Source organism: Hermetia illucens, chromosome 6 (assembly GCF_905115235.1).
Source record: "Hermetia illucens chromosome 6, iHerIll2.2.curated.20191125, whole genome shotgun sequence".
Classification (NCBI taxonomy): Eukaryota; Metazoa; Arthropoda; class Insecta; order Diptera; family Stratiomyidae; genus Hermetia; species Hermetia illucens.
Window position 1 is genome coordinate 94,983,645 of NC_051854.1, and position 16,212 is coordinate 94,999,856.

Below are 16,212 nucleotides of genomic sequence, written 5' to 3' on the forward strand. Positions count from 1 at the left end.
TCGCATCAATATGCCGAGTCTGCTTTGCGCCTGTTCGACAGTGCGTCCAGCAACAAGCGCTGCGACATCATCTGCGTAGCCGACCAGGCGCGACTCTTCTGGCATGTCGAGTTTAAGTATACTGTCATAGGTAGCGTTCCAGAGGTCCGGTCCTAGGATGGATCCCTGTGCTACCCCCGATGTGACCTCCATCCACCTTTGACCCTCTAGTGTTTCATAGAGCAGGGAGCGGTTCCTCAGATAGTCCCTCAAAATCCGTAAGAGATAGTTCGGCACGTTGAAGGTATTGTCTAGTGTGCCTAGAATGTCTTTCCATCTTACGGAATTGAAGGCGTTTCTGACGTCAAGCGTTACGAGGAGCACCACCCGTCGAGTTCGGCGGCTATGTGCCTCTGCTCGTCGAACGGCGTCCACGGCCTGCATGACAGCATCAATTATCGATCTCCCTGCCCTAAAACCAAACTGCCGGGGAGATAAATCTCCGGCAGCGCGTATCGCTTCAGCGAGTCTACTTCTGATGAGCTTTTCGAGCACTTTCCCAGTAGTATCAAGCATACATAGTGGGCGGTATGAAGACGGCAGTTCGGGATCGCCTTTCCCTTTAGGGATCAGCGCAAGCCTCGCAACTTTCCAACGAGCAGGGAAAATGCCTTCTTTCAGGCAAGCGTTGAATGCGCCGAGCAGTAGGTGTGGCCGGTGTTGGAATACCAGTTTGTACACCTCTGCTGGAATACCATCGGGTCCTGGCGCCTTCTTGTTTTTCATCGAGAGGACTGCCTGTTCCAACTCTTTTACAAAGAAAAGTGGACAGTCCTCTGGGCTCTCCGCGCCGACGTCACCATCCCATACGGGGTGTGCAGGGAAGAGTGCCCTCACAATGCGGTCCATCTGTTCGGCCTTAAGTGAACAGGGTTTCCGCAGAGCCCCGATTTTTCGGGTTACAAGTTTGTAACCGAGTCCCCACGGATCCCCATTCACCTCGTCGATCAGATCTTGCCAGCAGCGAGCTTTGCTCTTGTTTATTGCGTTGCGGAGTCTCCTTTTGGCTGATTTGTACTCCATCATTATGGTACATGCCTCCTCCCGGCCGCCTAGACGTTGTGTTAAGCGGCGGAGCCTGTGACATTCCTTCCGGAGCTCTGCGATTTCCACTGTCCACCAATACATGGAAGATTTGCCGCGCCTCGATATCTTCCTGGGCATGGAGGCTCCGCAGACCATCGTTATCAGATTCATAACTGAATTTACGACAGTGTCAGCAGCGGCGCCACCGCCCCCAGGAGTACCCTTCAGCGTGGCCCCACCTGTTCCCAGAGTTTCGACAAACTTCCCGGTGTTCACTTTCGCGACGTTCCATACACAGAAAGATCGCTGGGGTGGCGCACACCGAGAGTTTGTGTCCACCACTTCGAAAGCAATGTATTGGTGGTCACTTGCCGAAAATTCTTCCAGAACTCGCCACCCGTCCACCAGCGACACCAATGATTCCGATGCGAAGGTTACGTCTGGAATGCTTCCTTCGCAGCCCGAGCGCCGGAACGTTGGGGTGGATCCGGTGTTTAGAACTACCAGTCCTGTTCTCGCCGCCATTTCCAGAATTCGTTTTCCTCTGGAATCTGTGTGAGGCATGCCCCATTCAAGTGCCCCAGCATTGAAGTCACCTCCGACCAGCATCCGCCCATCCGTGCTTAAGATAGCGTCCTCCAAATCCTCAAGCCTCCGACGAAAGTCCGGCATCGTCTCATTCGGCGTAAGATAGACACTAAAAAACGTTATCCCTGAACACCGAATCCAGACAAAGCCGTCCCCTTGGCCTTGGGCAAGAACCCCCAGGAGGGTGCCGTCCCGAACCCAGATGGCAGCGGTACCTGATATGTCTGGGTGCCATGAAACTGGGCCCTTGTTTCGGTACTGCTCACTGATGAGTACTAAATCAGCTTTGGTCTCCGCAGCGAACTGCGCTAGCAACTCGTGAGCGGTTGCACTCCGGTGCATATTGATTTGTAGGATACGAATCATGTTGACCGTATCCTAGCTCTTTCCAGTTCTGCTCTGAAAACTGGACACCGCCCCGATCCCGCAGTGTGCGCAATGCTCTCATCAGTCGCGCCACGGTCCCTGCATAGGACGCAGCTTTCCGTTTCATTGCAGCTGTTCGCTTTATGGCCAGCCTGACCGCATTTACGGCATGTTGCCCTTCTGTCAGGTCCCCGACATTTTGCAGATGTGTGCCCATAGTCCAAACATCTGTAACATTTGGTTGGGGCGGTCCGAATTCGTATCCTACACACTAACCAACCAATTCTTATTTTCCCGCTGTTTAGAAGCTTCCTCGCGTATTGCTCGGCAACTTCCACCACAGCGAGTTTTTGGCCTCGGGAGTTTGCGGAGGTGATACCAATCCGGGCATTGGTTACCTCCGGGCATTCGCGTTTGATGGCCTCTTCTACCTCGTTCTTTTCCGTGAGACAGTCAAGGTCTCGGATTTCTAAAGCACACATGGGTTCCAGGCTAGAAACGAAAGCTTTTTCTCCCAGAAGCCCCTTGACTGCTTCACAGAACGTGACTTTATTTATAGTCTTCGGGCCTAGTTCGACTAAGACTCCACCACCCTTCGTTTTACGTATGGAAGAAACCTCCACTCCATTGTCTTCTGGTTTGATTTTGTAACGGATTTCACTGAGGACTTCCCCAAAAGTCTTGCCTTCCGTCGGCTTAATAAGCAAAGCTGGCGGTCTAGTCCTCCTTCGTCTCCCCACCTTTTCTTTTGGCACTCCGTCCTTCGTGTCCGCCTTAGTTTTTGGCAGAGGTTTTTCTGATGGCGCGACGTGTTGTTGTCTTTTGATCCTCTTCGCCTTCTTCTTTTCAGCCCTGGAGAGTACCTGAGTGAAGTCTCCTTCAGATGTCCCTTCCTCCTTTCGCTTTTTACCAAGTTCGCTCTGCAATGGGCTGTCAGCGATCCGTTCGGTACTCGTGGTGTTCTCCTCGGGAAGCGCGGTTGTTTCTGCTTCCTGCGGATTTTATCTTACTTTCCATGTTCGCCTATAGTATGAAATCCTGTCCAGGAGCCCTTCCAGTTCCATTAGCCCGTTTTTCACCCCCTTACCGACGTTTTCCTGAAGGAACGTCGAAGATCGCATGTGCTTCACAACTCCCGTGCATTTTTTAATAAATCTTTCCTCTTCCGCTTGCGCCAGAGTAATCGACAGTCCTCCCACTCGGCTTATATTCGAAACCATTTTATTAGTTTCGGCAGTTTCCACTGTGCCTCTTTCCCCAATTACAGCACTGTGCTGTATGGTCTGGGTTCCTATCTGTGTTGCAGGTGCTGCATCACTTTCCGAGTCTTTCTCTCCGTCTGCGCGTCCCGATGTCTCGTCGGGTATTTCAGCCCTTGTTGCGTCCTTCGCTGGGCGCTGGGGCGAACGGCGCATTTTCGTGCTGCGAATAAACGCAGCCAGCTCACTCTCCATTTCCACTATCTCCTCGTTTCGTTCGTTTTTTTTCTCCATTTGAGTTGTTTACCAGCGCATCGTGTGCAAGGGAGCGGGCCGCAATAGTCAGGAACGGGTATACCCTCGGGGACACAGCCCCTACCTCAGTTCCCTGAGGCCTGACCAACGCTTAGCTGATCCCAGAATTCACGGACGGATCAGCGCTCGCTCGGGACAACGTCTACTAACACCGGTTCAATGCACACTACTCGACCAGGGTCCCGAAGGGGCTGGCTCCTGATACACGCCACAACTACCACCTTGGCAGATCTAGGCTCACATCACCCCATCGACGTCGACAGGGAGTTGTCGACGGCTCCGGGGACTCCCAGTGTGTCCCAGCGTGTATCGGTCATTAGCAGTTCGCTCTTCACCGAGAAACTTTCTCGAGGCTACTACCTAGGACGCAAGTATTATGCCAGCTACGGGGTCAGAACTACTTGCTCGGGCACCTCGGGGACGCCACTCCCCGTATCGTAAACGACCCATGAAGGATCGTTGACGATCCCTGAGGGGGACTAGTGGCGTAATACGCTTTGGCCATATTCAAAGTGAAGATATCCGCGATCGAGATGGAATCACACCGATCATGGAAAAAAATACGAAAGAGGCGTCACTTCACTTACCAAGATTGATCTGTACATCGAAGTCGGTGGTAAATGATCAAAACATCAGCAAAAACAACGATGCCTTGATACGGTGGATGGAAATTTCGAAGCCTCGTGACTGCATCCAGATCAGCCAAACGACAGAGCAAAATAGCAATCACGACGATCCTACCCCGCTTGTGAACGGGACTAAGGGTAAAGAAAAAGAAGTATATGAAATTGTTTTTCAGGTCTTGTGTAAAACAAGTTTTCTTTTCTCTCTTCGGTAAATTACAAACATACTTCGGGTCCTTTTAAAAACCCACACACGATTCACAAGTAGTGTCGTTTTTTCCAATGCCAGAGCAGTGATGAAGTACTAGAGGCGAAAGTTTCGCACCAACCACTGCTCAATTTTTGAAATCAACTGGTATGTCCTTCCTCTGATGCATGTACCGTACCTCCTTTGCCAAAAAGCCAAGGTGGTGAAAACTTCAATAGGCGAAGTTTTCATCTTAGCCGCAAGAAGTTCGATCCGAATCATCTCGGTGTCCGAGTAAGTAGCTCTGAGCCCCTAGGTGGCAGTAGCGGCTACCCTCCGGGGAAATGTGTGCAAAATGTAAAAAATTAAATGATTGGAGTAAAAGAACTCGTGGACCGCTTCTTCTTCTCTAGGCGGACATGGGCAGCAGCAAAAGACGCATGAACATCAGAAATCCACTGAGAACTTCGTAAGCACCAAACGGACCGCAGACAATCCGCTGCAAAACGAACTGGAGAAAATGGAAGATGCGTCCAGGGTTCAAAACAAGAAGGCAAAGAAGGATGAAAGGAAACAACAAGTTACACCATTAGAAGACCGTTTACCTAAAATTGGATGCAAATAGTGGAGCACCAAAGGAAAAGACAGGAAAACAAAGAAGGGCTAGGCCGTCGCCTCTGCTTATTAAGCCAACGCAAGATTAGGCATTTGTAGAACTCCTCAGTGAATTCCCCTATAAGATGAAGCTCGAAAATAGTGGAACGGAATTGTCTTCCATATTGAAACCAAAGCATGTGGAGTCTTCGTTGATTTATGCTCATAAACAAATCACATAAGAACGTACTGCGAGTGGTGCCAATGTCCAGCATTCTAGGAAAAACTGGAAAGAGTTAGGACGAGGCTAAAATGATCTGCATCCTACAAGTAAACACGCATCGGAGTGCAACCGCAGTTCCCTGCGAAGGTAAAAGCTGATCTAGTATCGAAATAAAGGTTCAGGTTCATGGCATCTCAACTTATCAGGTGTCGCTGGCATCTGGGTTTGGGACGGGATCCGACTTCGGGCTGTTGCCTAAGACCGAGGTGGTGTTTATCTAACACCAGACTTTCGAGGCCGACTTGATTCTCTAGAGCCAACCGTTTGGACACGCAGAGGCCAATCTTCCTAAGGAGTGACTTCAATGCTAGGGCACTTGAACGGGACATGCCTTACCCGAGTTCCAGAGAGAAAGAGATTTTGGAAATAGCCGCAAGTAGCGGGCTCCATGCCAACTTTCCGGTGACCCATACGTCGGAGGACACCCTACCGTGACAAGACTTTTATATATCCGGGAGGAGGCATGCACCACAATAGCAGAGTGTAGATCAGCTAAAAGAAGTTTATCGTGTCGTAATAAGCAGTAGTAAAGCTCGCTGCTGGCAATATCTAGTCAATGAAGTAAATGGGAATCCGTGGGGATTTGATTATAAGCTTGCACCCGGAAAATCGAGGCTCTGCGAACCCCTGTATACTTAATGCCAACTGGATGGGTGGCATTCTAAGGACATTATGCATCGAGTATTGATGTTAACGGCCCAGAAAGTATCGAGAACTGCCCAATTTTCACCATAAAAGAGCTCAGAGAGGCAATTCTCACTGTGACAAGTAAGAAAGCTGTCATGAAGGTTATGATGGCATCCCGGCGAAAGTACATAATTGGGGTTCAACCATCAGTCAGACCTACTGCTCGGCGCATTCAACGCTTGCTTATTTTTCCTTGTTGTTGGAAACTAATCAGGAGTAGACTAGCTTAGACTGTTGCCGAGGTTTTATCCCGAAGGCAGTTCATGGAGGGCATGTAACGGTCATGTAAATTGTTCACCGACCTATCGATCTTGACTGATAGTGCTCCTCATAACAGTTGATGTCGGAAATATTTTCAGTTCCTTAAGGTGGACAGATATGCTAGCCCCAGTAAATTAATTTCGCGTGCCGAGCTATCTCCCGCATATATTCAGGGATCATCAGAGAAATAACTCCCTTCTCTATTTATTAACAGCTTATATGTACAGGGGAGGATTGAGATGTTGTAAAAAGTAGCATAGAGATCCTTCCTAAGGTCGGACTTCTGGAACGCTTCCTACAATAATTTGCTAAGACTTAACATACAGAAAGAATTTGGCTTGGTCAATTATGCACAGAATGCTGCGGCAGTTGTTGCCGAGCGCACTGATCAACGGGCGTAAAGTAGGCTTGGCAAGCACCTGCGAACTAACGGATGGACAGCTCATGGTCCTAACCTTGCACTGAGAAAACTCAAAGTAGTCATCTTGACCAAAAAGTGAATCCAGGCCCTGCATTCTATATCGGTCGGCGTATTGATTATAAAGCCAAAACTAAAAGTTAAGTACTTGAGATTAACACTCGACTTGAAGGTGAGCTTTTTCAAGCAAATCAAAGGAACCGCGGGCAAGGCTGCAGGTGGAGTCTTAGCCTCAAGTCGGCTAGTGATCAACGTCCCTACGTGACGACGTTTTCATATGTGCGCAATGCAGTCCGTTCTGTTCTATGATACGGAATTATGTGTTGAGGCCTTTGGGAAAGCACGATCGCCAGGTGAAGAAGCCGATCATACCTTTTTCTCTGGCGGAAGGTGGAATAGGATTCGTCAGCAACTCTATGCAGATACAGGAAAATTCCCTTCAAACAAAGTTGGCAGAGAGATGCTGAGGAGCGCTGTCAGATGAAGTCGTATTCCCATCCTTCTTTCCCCTCCCGTTGTTGAAAGGAATCCCCCCAGCGTACCGTTACGAAGTCCAACACTTCACCTACCCTAACCACAAAAAGAATATCAGCGACCATAATCACGTCGGTGCCCACTATAATACCCTTAGCAACAAGTACTTCAGTGACGTTATTATAAATAATCTTCCACAATAGTAGGTCGCAGCGATAATATATCAGTAGATCGATCGTCCGCATCGTACCAGCACCTTTCCTAAATACCTTTCCATGTGAGCAGGAAAACGACTGAAGATCAGGCAATCTCCTATTTCAAATTCAGTTTCGGTTTCTACTGGGAAATGTGGTTTATCTCGACATTGATGAACCGCATGCTGTTGTAGTACACTTGCCGTATGAAAGGCTTTCTTCAAAAATGTGCCCGTGGTGTGTGGTATCCTAGTCCAAGCAAACCTCCACTTGGTACTTAAGAATGTAGATGCCCAACAACTTGACTTGTTTTTCAGGACGAAGTGTTTAGTGTTCACAAGGCATATCAGGGGTTAGTGGGGGACGAAAATTAAGTCTATAGTACAAAACCTACTTCTTGGTAGGTAATAAGTTCACCATAAAATCACCTCCAACGTCTAGGAGCTTTTACACCGCCTCTTGTGGACTCTCCAACTTATACTGGTCCACCACGACATATCCTTTGGATTTGAACGGAAAGCGGTTTTTAGCTTTTCCTTGGATCTTCTTTTGTTATTGATGTTGTGGTTGTCCTGAATCCGGACAGCTGCATGAAAGGAAGTTCTTGTGGATCAAGGCTCAATTTTCGGTGAGTCTTGGGCAGATTACTCATTTTATAGAGTCTCTCTTTTGCCATCTTTGGTATTGAAAGAGATCATAAAATTGATGATTTCTCCTAAATGGATCTATTTCCTTTCTTGAGCAGATGCAGTGGGTATCTAAATCGCGTTTGCCTTTGCAGTTGTTGTTCTTGACAGAATTATTCTTCTTTTAAACACCTCCTTCTCCAAATCTAAAACACTGGTAACATTAAATGTCACGGTGGTCAAGTTATCCACCACCGAGGCACTGCGACGAAGGCTGGGAGCTCACTTCCACCCTCTCAATAGCCACCAGTACTCCAATTCCGTTGCCCGTAAGTTCACTCATCACTTCTTCCATTTCTGTTTTATTTTCTAGGTATCCTTGCCATGTCCACTTTAGTTTACGCACCAGAGGTGAACAAAGACACCTGGGGTTGCGTCTGATGGGAGATATTGCAGCTACTTACAGGTCTGCCTGTCCGCCCGTCACATGCAATTTTCTCAGAAACGACTATACTGATTCGCATGAAATTTGGTGAGAAGATGAGAACTGTTAACGGTGAATTACATTGCCGCACGTTGAACTGAGAGAGGGGCCTCCATAGATGCGAAAGAGGGGTGTATTTTTTTTACCGAATATAGCTATGTGGGGTATCAAATAAAAGGACTCGATTAGTATTTCCGGAGGCAGGTATTAGTTTTGACATTGGTTGCAAATTTGAAGAGTGAGGGGTCCAAAAAAGACCAACTACTTCAAGGGCTTGTTCTCAGAAACTAAGCAAAGACCCCCTTAAGTTTGGTTTACCTTTGTGAAGGGAATTCAAATTAAGTTGTAGGAGTAAATCATGAACATACAATGGTGTGAACGGTACATGAAGGCAATTAATTCACGAGAAATTGTTACTCGATATACCCCAAAATCCCACAACGAAAATCCCTGAAACTGCTCGTTCTAGCAGAAATCAAAACAAACTATGTTATCCGCTGAATACGTGCCTGGCAATAACATATACCAAATTAAGAAAACGCATATCACGTAAAAATTTCAGGATTGATTTTTTGAACAACCTTCAGGCCCACGTGTGCATCCAATGCGGTCGTGCTCACACATCCCAAAATGCTATTATCCTAAAATTTTTCTAGTCCCTGGAAAAGTACTTTTTTACACATAATAAGTTTCTAAGCCGCTTAGTCTAAACCTACACATTTCATCTGTTAGTGTACGAGTGTGGGCCCCTTAATCCTTGATAGGCAGCCAAGTGGAATTTCAACTAATAGTTGATTGATTCCCGTGAAATTCATTCATGTCTCACTCTGGAGTTTAAGTCCTCCAAAAACTTGAAAAGTAAAAGTAGAATTTAAGAATCTTTGGTTCATTAAATTTTCATCTTCTTTGTTATTCAGATGGGTCTTTTGACGTCAATAGGGATTGGCCTATTGTCCCTATGGGTTGTATACGCTCAAGGTGAGTACAAATCTGCTTTTTTTCGTCTTTTCGGCTTATGATACAACTTTTTCTTGTTTGCACAGTGCCATGGGAAACGCCATATTTTCTGAGTATGAATACACCCGGCGTGGAGATAGGAGAAATTACAAACTACATGCAAATCATCAAAATGGACGAAGAATTGCCGCTACCTATCAAATTAGCCAAGCTGAATTACAGAGGTATGTAACTAAAGTCCTTTTTGCGACTATCATTTTAACAGAGTCGTTTTGCGACATTTTAGGTAATTACTAACGTAAAAATCGATCTTCACCCTAAGACAAGTAGGCTTTTAGCTTGTGAAGGAATCTAAACATCCTTTTTTTCTTTGAAGAAGAGGAGATTTTGAAAAGCTGCTTAAAAAATTGTGTACTTCCATCAACTTCAGAACAGCCAAGCTCATCCTCACACTAAAGGATTGTAGGAAACTGAATCTTAACTTCCTGAGCGCAAAATTTATCCTCTTACACACATCCTTGACGCGAAGTTCCATCAAAGCATAAGTTGATTGACACCTGTAGCTTGAGCTTTGCTTACTTTAGTCAGATTATGTTCACTTAGAATCTATCATTTTCTCGAATCTCACTTTCAACCAGGAAATAAATTCCGCGAGGATATACACAATGAATGTATTCTATAAAAAACCGTTTAGCCACTTTTCAATTTCTCTGGGATTGGTGACATATTATTTCGCTAATCTATGTTTCAAGGAAAGGATCAACGCTTGACAAAACACAGTTGACTCAAGCCTTTTAACTTTGACTATTTCCTTAAGGTGCATTTTTCCATATCATCGAACATCAGTTGATTGATTCCCATGATTACTCTGTCATCATACGAGTCACTCCACCAAATGTAAGCCCCTTTATCATATCGTCCGTATATTTTCCCTGCTTCAGCACGCCTTCTCTGTACTAGGATTTCTTCGACAGATTATCAAAGGTCCTAATCGTTTTGTTCCCCTCACTTCCTTTCATCCTCTGTGGCGACTTTAATCTTCCCATGCTCTCCTGGCTGTTTCTCCAGACCTTCCCTGCCTCCTTAATAACTCCACCCACCCTTCCCTTCCTCTATCCATTCTCACGAACACCTGCGCTGCCCTCCAGTTTAACCTTTCTTGAAATCACTTAGATCGTATTGTTGTCCTTGTCCTCTCTAACCTTCCTGTACATTGCCTTTCCCAATCCACTCATGTCCCATCTTACGTTGCTCCTAACGCCCATCATCCTGCTCTCGAGTTTGATGCTCAGATATCCCGACTCCATCCTCCTGTCGCGCGCAAACATACCAAATTTAACTCTCGTAAGGCAAACTTCGAACGTCTGGCGGCAATCAACTGGGTCCCCCCCATCTCTCTATAAACGTGCGTCCAAGCCCTCAACACCTTCTATACCATTTTATCTGACCTTCTTTCTTGTTATGTCACCTCCTCTCCTAAGTGCTTCTGGTCTTACTCCGTCTGGTTCACCGCTGAAGACCGTAAAAAACTTCGTCAAAAACACACTGCGAGGAAGAAGTTTCTGTCTTTTAGAACCTATACTGGCTTAATTTTTCTTAAATCTCTGCGCTCCTCGGTCAAATCCTTAATGTGTAAGTCCGGAAACGAATATTTGACCGGTGTTGAAGACTCACTAAAGTGTGGAAACCTCAAACCCTTCTGGTCTCACATTCCCAACTCCCTCTTTCCTGCCCAGCTATCTCCTCCGTCCATTAAATTCTCTGGCTGCTCAGCTAACCTCCCGCAAATATCTTGTGATTTACTCCGCCGCTACTTTTCCTCAGTCTATACTCCGTCTCCTTCCTCAGAATCCCTCTCGGCAATGGATGTAGTCTGCCCGGCATCGGCTACCCCTTCTTACCCTTCTCCTTTTCAAGTACCTCATTGGCAAACTTGATACCAATTTCGGCCCTGACTACGACCCCTCGGACACCACCTTGTCGTGGTGGGGGAGCCTGTAGTAGTTTACTACTACACTAAGGGTGCCCAAAAATATGAATATGGAAACCATGGATTTAAACTCTCCAAGTGGTAAGAAGTCACAGACTTCGAATCCACCCCCGACCATGAGCAATCATGTCGCGGCCGAGGCGCGGATTTTGGAGGCCTCACTACATTCATATTCGCCTACAGATCAATCTGTAGAAGGCATGCTTTCCGACTCAGTGGAAAGTTTGCACTTAGTGCCTACGGCGAAGTTAGCCAGAAAGGAAAGTACGGAAACTTTCAAATTGGGAGAAACTGAAAATCCGACTACGGCTGAATTCTGCCTGTCAGAACCTTCTCCTTCATCCTTATCAGGAAGAGTGGAAGAACGGGAAGCTGGCGACGTGGACGCTACTGGTTTAACGCCGGTGTGTGGAAATGGATCCAAGCGGTCCGAGCACCGTGAACCTGGGAAGGCCCGAAGCCGACGGCAGAAGAGAGCACTGCGAAGGAAGATGAAGCACCTCGGGAATGAGGACATGGACGTGGCTGTACCACTAGGCGCGGTAACACCCAGAGAAATCGGACGCAAGGAAGCGGAATCTCCGGCGGAAGGTGGGGATAAACTGGAAACCCCGGTAAGATCCACACTGGACGCATCAGACTCTTCTGTCAGCGACAATAGACTAAGTTTATGTCGAAAAACATAAAGATTGGTCAAATCAACCTGCAGCATGCCAAAGCTCCCTCCTACCTGTTGGCAGCGAGAATGACAAAGCTGCAGGATTTCCCCTATATCTTTTTGGTGCAAGAACCGTGGGTTCGATTTCACAGAATCTGTGGCATTGGATCAGTAAAGGGGGCAAGGATCTTCTACGACGAAAGATCCATAAGCCCGAAAGCTTGCGTCCTGATGTCAAGACGGTTAGAGGCAACTATGCTGAGACAATATTGTTCCCAGGACTTAGCTACGGTCATCATAAAATATCAGATAAATGGCGAGAGGAAAAACATCATAGTTGCCTCCGCTTATTTACCCTATGATTCTTTGTATCCTCCACCGACGCACGAACTTAGGGATCTGGTGGCGTATGCAGAATCAAGTAGTCTCGAACTCTTAATAGGTTGCGATGCGAATGCTCAACATATTTGTTGGGGCAGTAGGAAATGCAATCCAAGAGGAGAGAAGCTATTTGATTTCATCACTTCAGCTGGTCTTATGACTGCAAACGTAGGGTGCGCCCCTACGTTCGTGGGACCGAGAAGAAGCGAAGTAATTGACCCAAAAATCTGTACCCCAAAATTGTTAGAGTTGATTACACACTGGCGAGTGCTACACGAAGTCTCACTGTCAGATCACCGATATCTAGAATTCAATCTGACTATTGCGGGCGAACAGTCTGCAGTACAAAGACGGAACCCTAGCAAAACGGATTGGGCAAAGTTCAATGATCTTCTTGACAATAAAGTACAGTTCCCTAGGCGACTAAGGACCCCTTTGGTGCTGGAAGATGAATTGAAAACTCTGAACGGCACACTTTTAGAGTGCCATGAAGAGGCTTGTCCTATTTCCCGAGGCCAAAGCGGTAAAACGGTTCCTTGGTGGAACCGAGAACTGAAAAACTCAGAAAATCAACCAGGCGACTTCTAAATCGTGCTTGCAAAAGTAACAAGAACGAAGACTGGTTAAATTTCAGGAACTCACAACGTGAATATGAGAGGCTCGTGAGGTGCTCGAAACGAGATTCCTTTAGAGCGTACTGTGAGGAACTGGAAGGCGAAAGGGAGACTTCAAGGCTGTGCAGAGTCCTCAAAAAGGATGAGTCGGCCAAGTTGGATTCTCTTAGAAAACCCGACGGTACTTTCACGAGCTCCAGACTGGACTCAGAACAGACCCTCCTGGAAGTACACCACCCGGGAGAACGGGTGAGAGAAGTGGTAGGGGTAGAGTTGACGGTTCGTGCAACCCCTTCAACGCGCAAGCGTTGCAAGGGGAACTGGAACACTGCGAAAGTGGTTGTTACCCATGAATAGGTGAGAGCTGCCATACTGTCCTTTGGACATTTCAAAGCACCTGGCATGGATGGCATCTATCCGGCAATGCTAAAGGAGGGTATGGAGCATTTAGAGCGACCTCTTAGAAATCTTTTTCGAGGATGTCTGGCTCTGGGCTACGTGCCTTCTTCTTGGCAACAGGTTAAGGTAGTTTTCATACCGAAACCTGGGAAAGATGACTATTCTAATCCAAAGAACTTCAAACAGATCAGCTCGACTTCATTCTTGCTGAAAGGTTTGGATAGACTGGTGGAGCGTCACATTCGTGGAAACGCACTTAGGTCACACCCACTTAGTGAAAACCAACATGCTTACCAACGTGGAAAGTCCTGTGAGTCTGCTCTTCATTCTTTGGTCACAAAGATAGAGGATGCAACTTTGAATGGTGAGTACGCGATGGGGGTGTTCGTGGACATTGAAGGGGCTTTTGACTGTGCGCCTTTTCAAAAACTTTGTGATGCCGCCAGAGCGCATGGTGTTGATGATGCTTTAATTAAGTGGATCCATGCTATGCTAACGCAAAGATTGTTGTGCGCTGAGGTAGGGGTTGATCGCTACCTGACTACAGAAGCGACGAAGGGCTGCCCCCAAGGAGGTGTGCTTTCGCCGCTTCTGTGGAGTATGCTGATCGACTCACTGCTATGCGAACTGCAAAATGTGCCAATACACGCTCAAGCTTATGCTGATGACGTGGCTGTACTTGCTGTTGATCGGGATCTTGGAACGGTGTGTAGGAATATACAGCGTGCCGTTGATTTGATAGACAACTGGTGCCTTAGACATGGTTTGTCAGCTAATCCAAAAAAAACCACAATGGTTTTATTCACAAAAAGGAGAAAACTGGATGGACTTTGCCTCCCTGAGATGAGGGGTACTACCCTTCAACTCTCCGAAGAAGTGAAATATCTGGGGGTCACTCTAGATAAAAAACTTCTTTGGAACAAACATGTAGAGGTAAAGATGAAATGAGCTCTCACAGCTTATGGGCTGTGCAGACGGACCTTTGCCTCGACATGGGGACTCAGGCCTCATGTGGTAATGTGGATATACGTTGCCATCATTAGGCCGATGTTCGTATATGCATCCGTAGTGTGGTGGGTTAAGGTGAGACAAAAAGGTTTTCACCGTAAACTAGCCGCACTGCAAAGAACTGTTTGTCTGGGTATCACTGGTGCCATGAGCACTACATCAGGCGCAGCTTTGAATGCACTACTCAATTTGCAGCCCCTGGATATATTTATTAAAAGCACTGCAATGAGAGCAGCTCATAGGCTAATTCGATTAGATCTATGGGAAAACAACGGATGTGTGGGGCACAGAGCATTGGAAGAGTTACTGGGAGGACTAAATCAAATTCTTACAATGCCTTCCGATCTATTTGGTAGAAGATATGTAGTTACCCTGAAGCGTAGAGAGGACTGGGAAGACCCGGAGGAATGCGTGGCGGGATATATGGAAATCTTCTACACCGATGGCTCCAAAACAGAAGAGGGTTCTGGAGCCGGAGTCTACCTCTCGAATAAAAACGAAAAGTGGGCTTTTCCTTTGGGACAATATGCAACGGTTTTTGAAGCCGAAGTTTATGCGATCCTAAGAGTGGCAAACTGGGTGATTGACGAGCGGTTGAAGGGCAGGAGCATCACAATCTGCAGTGACAGTCAAGCTGCACTGAGGGCATTGAGCAATCCTCTGATCACCTCGAAAATCGCTCAGGAATGCAGAAACCGTTTAAACTCTGTGTCTAGATTCAATACGGTGGAACTACTCTGGGTACCTGGTCACTGTGGCATTGAGGGAAATGAAATCTCGGACGCTTTAGCGAAAGAGGGGTCTATCTCCCCTATGCCGGGAACGGAGCCAGCGATTGGGGTATCATTAGCATTGGCTAAATCTGTTTTCAAAAACTGGGAACAAGTTTCCCATAACGACAGGTGGCAGAGCTTAAATGCTGCTTGACACACAAAACTTTTCCTGCCAGAACCCAACATACGTACCGCAAAGTTTATCCTGTCGAAAAGTAGGAGGACTTGCAGGTGTATTGTGGGCATTCTGATAGGCCATAATTCACTAGCTGGGCATATGTTCAGAATAGGAATTACCGAAGATGATACGTGTCTCTCCTGTAATGAGGAAGCGGAATCCACGGAGCATTTCCTATCTGAATGCCCCGCCTATGGACGCATCAGGCATCAGATCTTTGGTGCCGATGTCCTCCAATTGCGACGGGTAGCATCACATCCACTAACGGAAATCCTGCGATACGTTAACGAATCTGGAATATTCCGTTAGACGGAGAAGGCGAGTACAATGGGCCAACACGGCCTGAGTGCTCAGAAGCTGTAACTTCTCCCCCACCATACACACACAGACACACACACGATGGTCTCCCAAACCTCTTTTTGCTCAAAACTGGTAAGTGCGTCTTCCTTCCCCTATCTCTTATTTCCAACAAAAGCCTCGAAGAGAATCATTATTCCGGCTTGTGGAAAAAGGCTCGCATCATCCCTATTCACAAAACTGGCCATCGTACGCTTCCCGAGAATTACCGTCCCATTTCCCTCCTCTCCTCCTGTTCCAAAATCTTGAAAAGATATGTCAGCGACTGGTTGTCCGCCCACTTTCGCCACCACATAGTGAAAGAGCAACACGGCTTTGTTAAGCGTATGTCTACTGCCTCCAAACTGCTTAACTCTGCCAACCTGCCGCCAAATGCCGAAATTCACGGCAAGAAGTATATACCATTTACACTGATTTCGCTAAAGCCTTCGACACCTTCGGAAATCACAAGATACTTCCATCCAAACTCTCGACTTTAAGCACTCCATACCACTTGTTTTATGGCTTGCCTCCTATCTTTTGAACCGATCCTA

General features: G+C 46.9%; 1 protein-coding gene across 1 annotated transcript in view; it reads left to right on the forward strand.

The window, feature by feature from the left end:
• The window catches only part of LOC119660144 (cadherin-23-like), a 189,542-nt gene that overhangs the window by 16,919 nt on the left and 156,411 nt on the right, over window positions 1–16,212 (forward strand). The window contains exons 2-3 of the mRNA XM_038068544.1: window positions 9,282–9,342; window positions 9,408–9,545. Of these exons, the coding sequence (XP_037924472.1) occupies window positions 9,282–9,342; window positions 9,408–9,545 (199 nt within the window). The remainder of the gene's footprint in view (window positions 1–9,281; window positions 9,343–9,407; window positions 9,546–16,212) is intronic.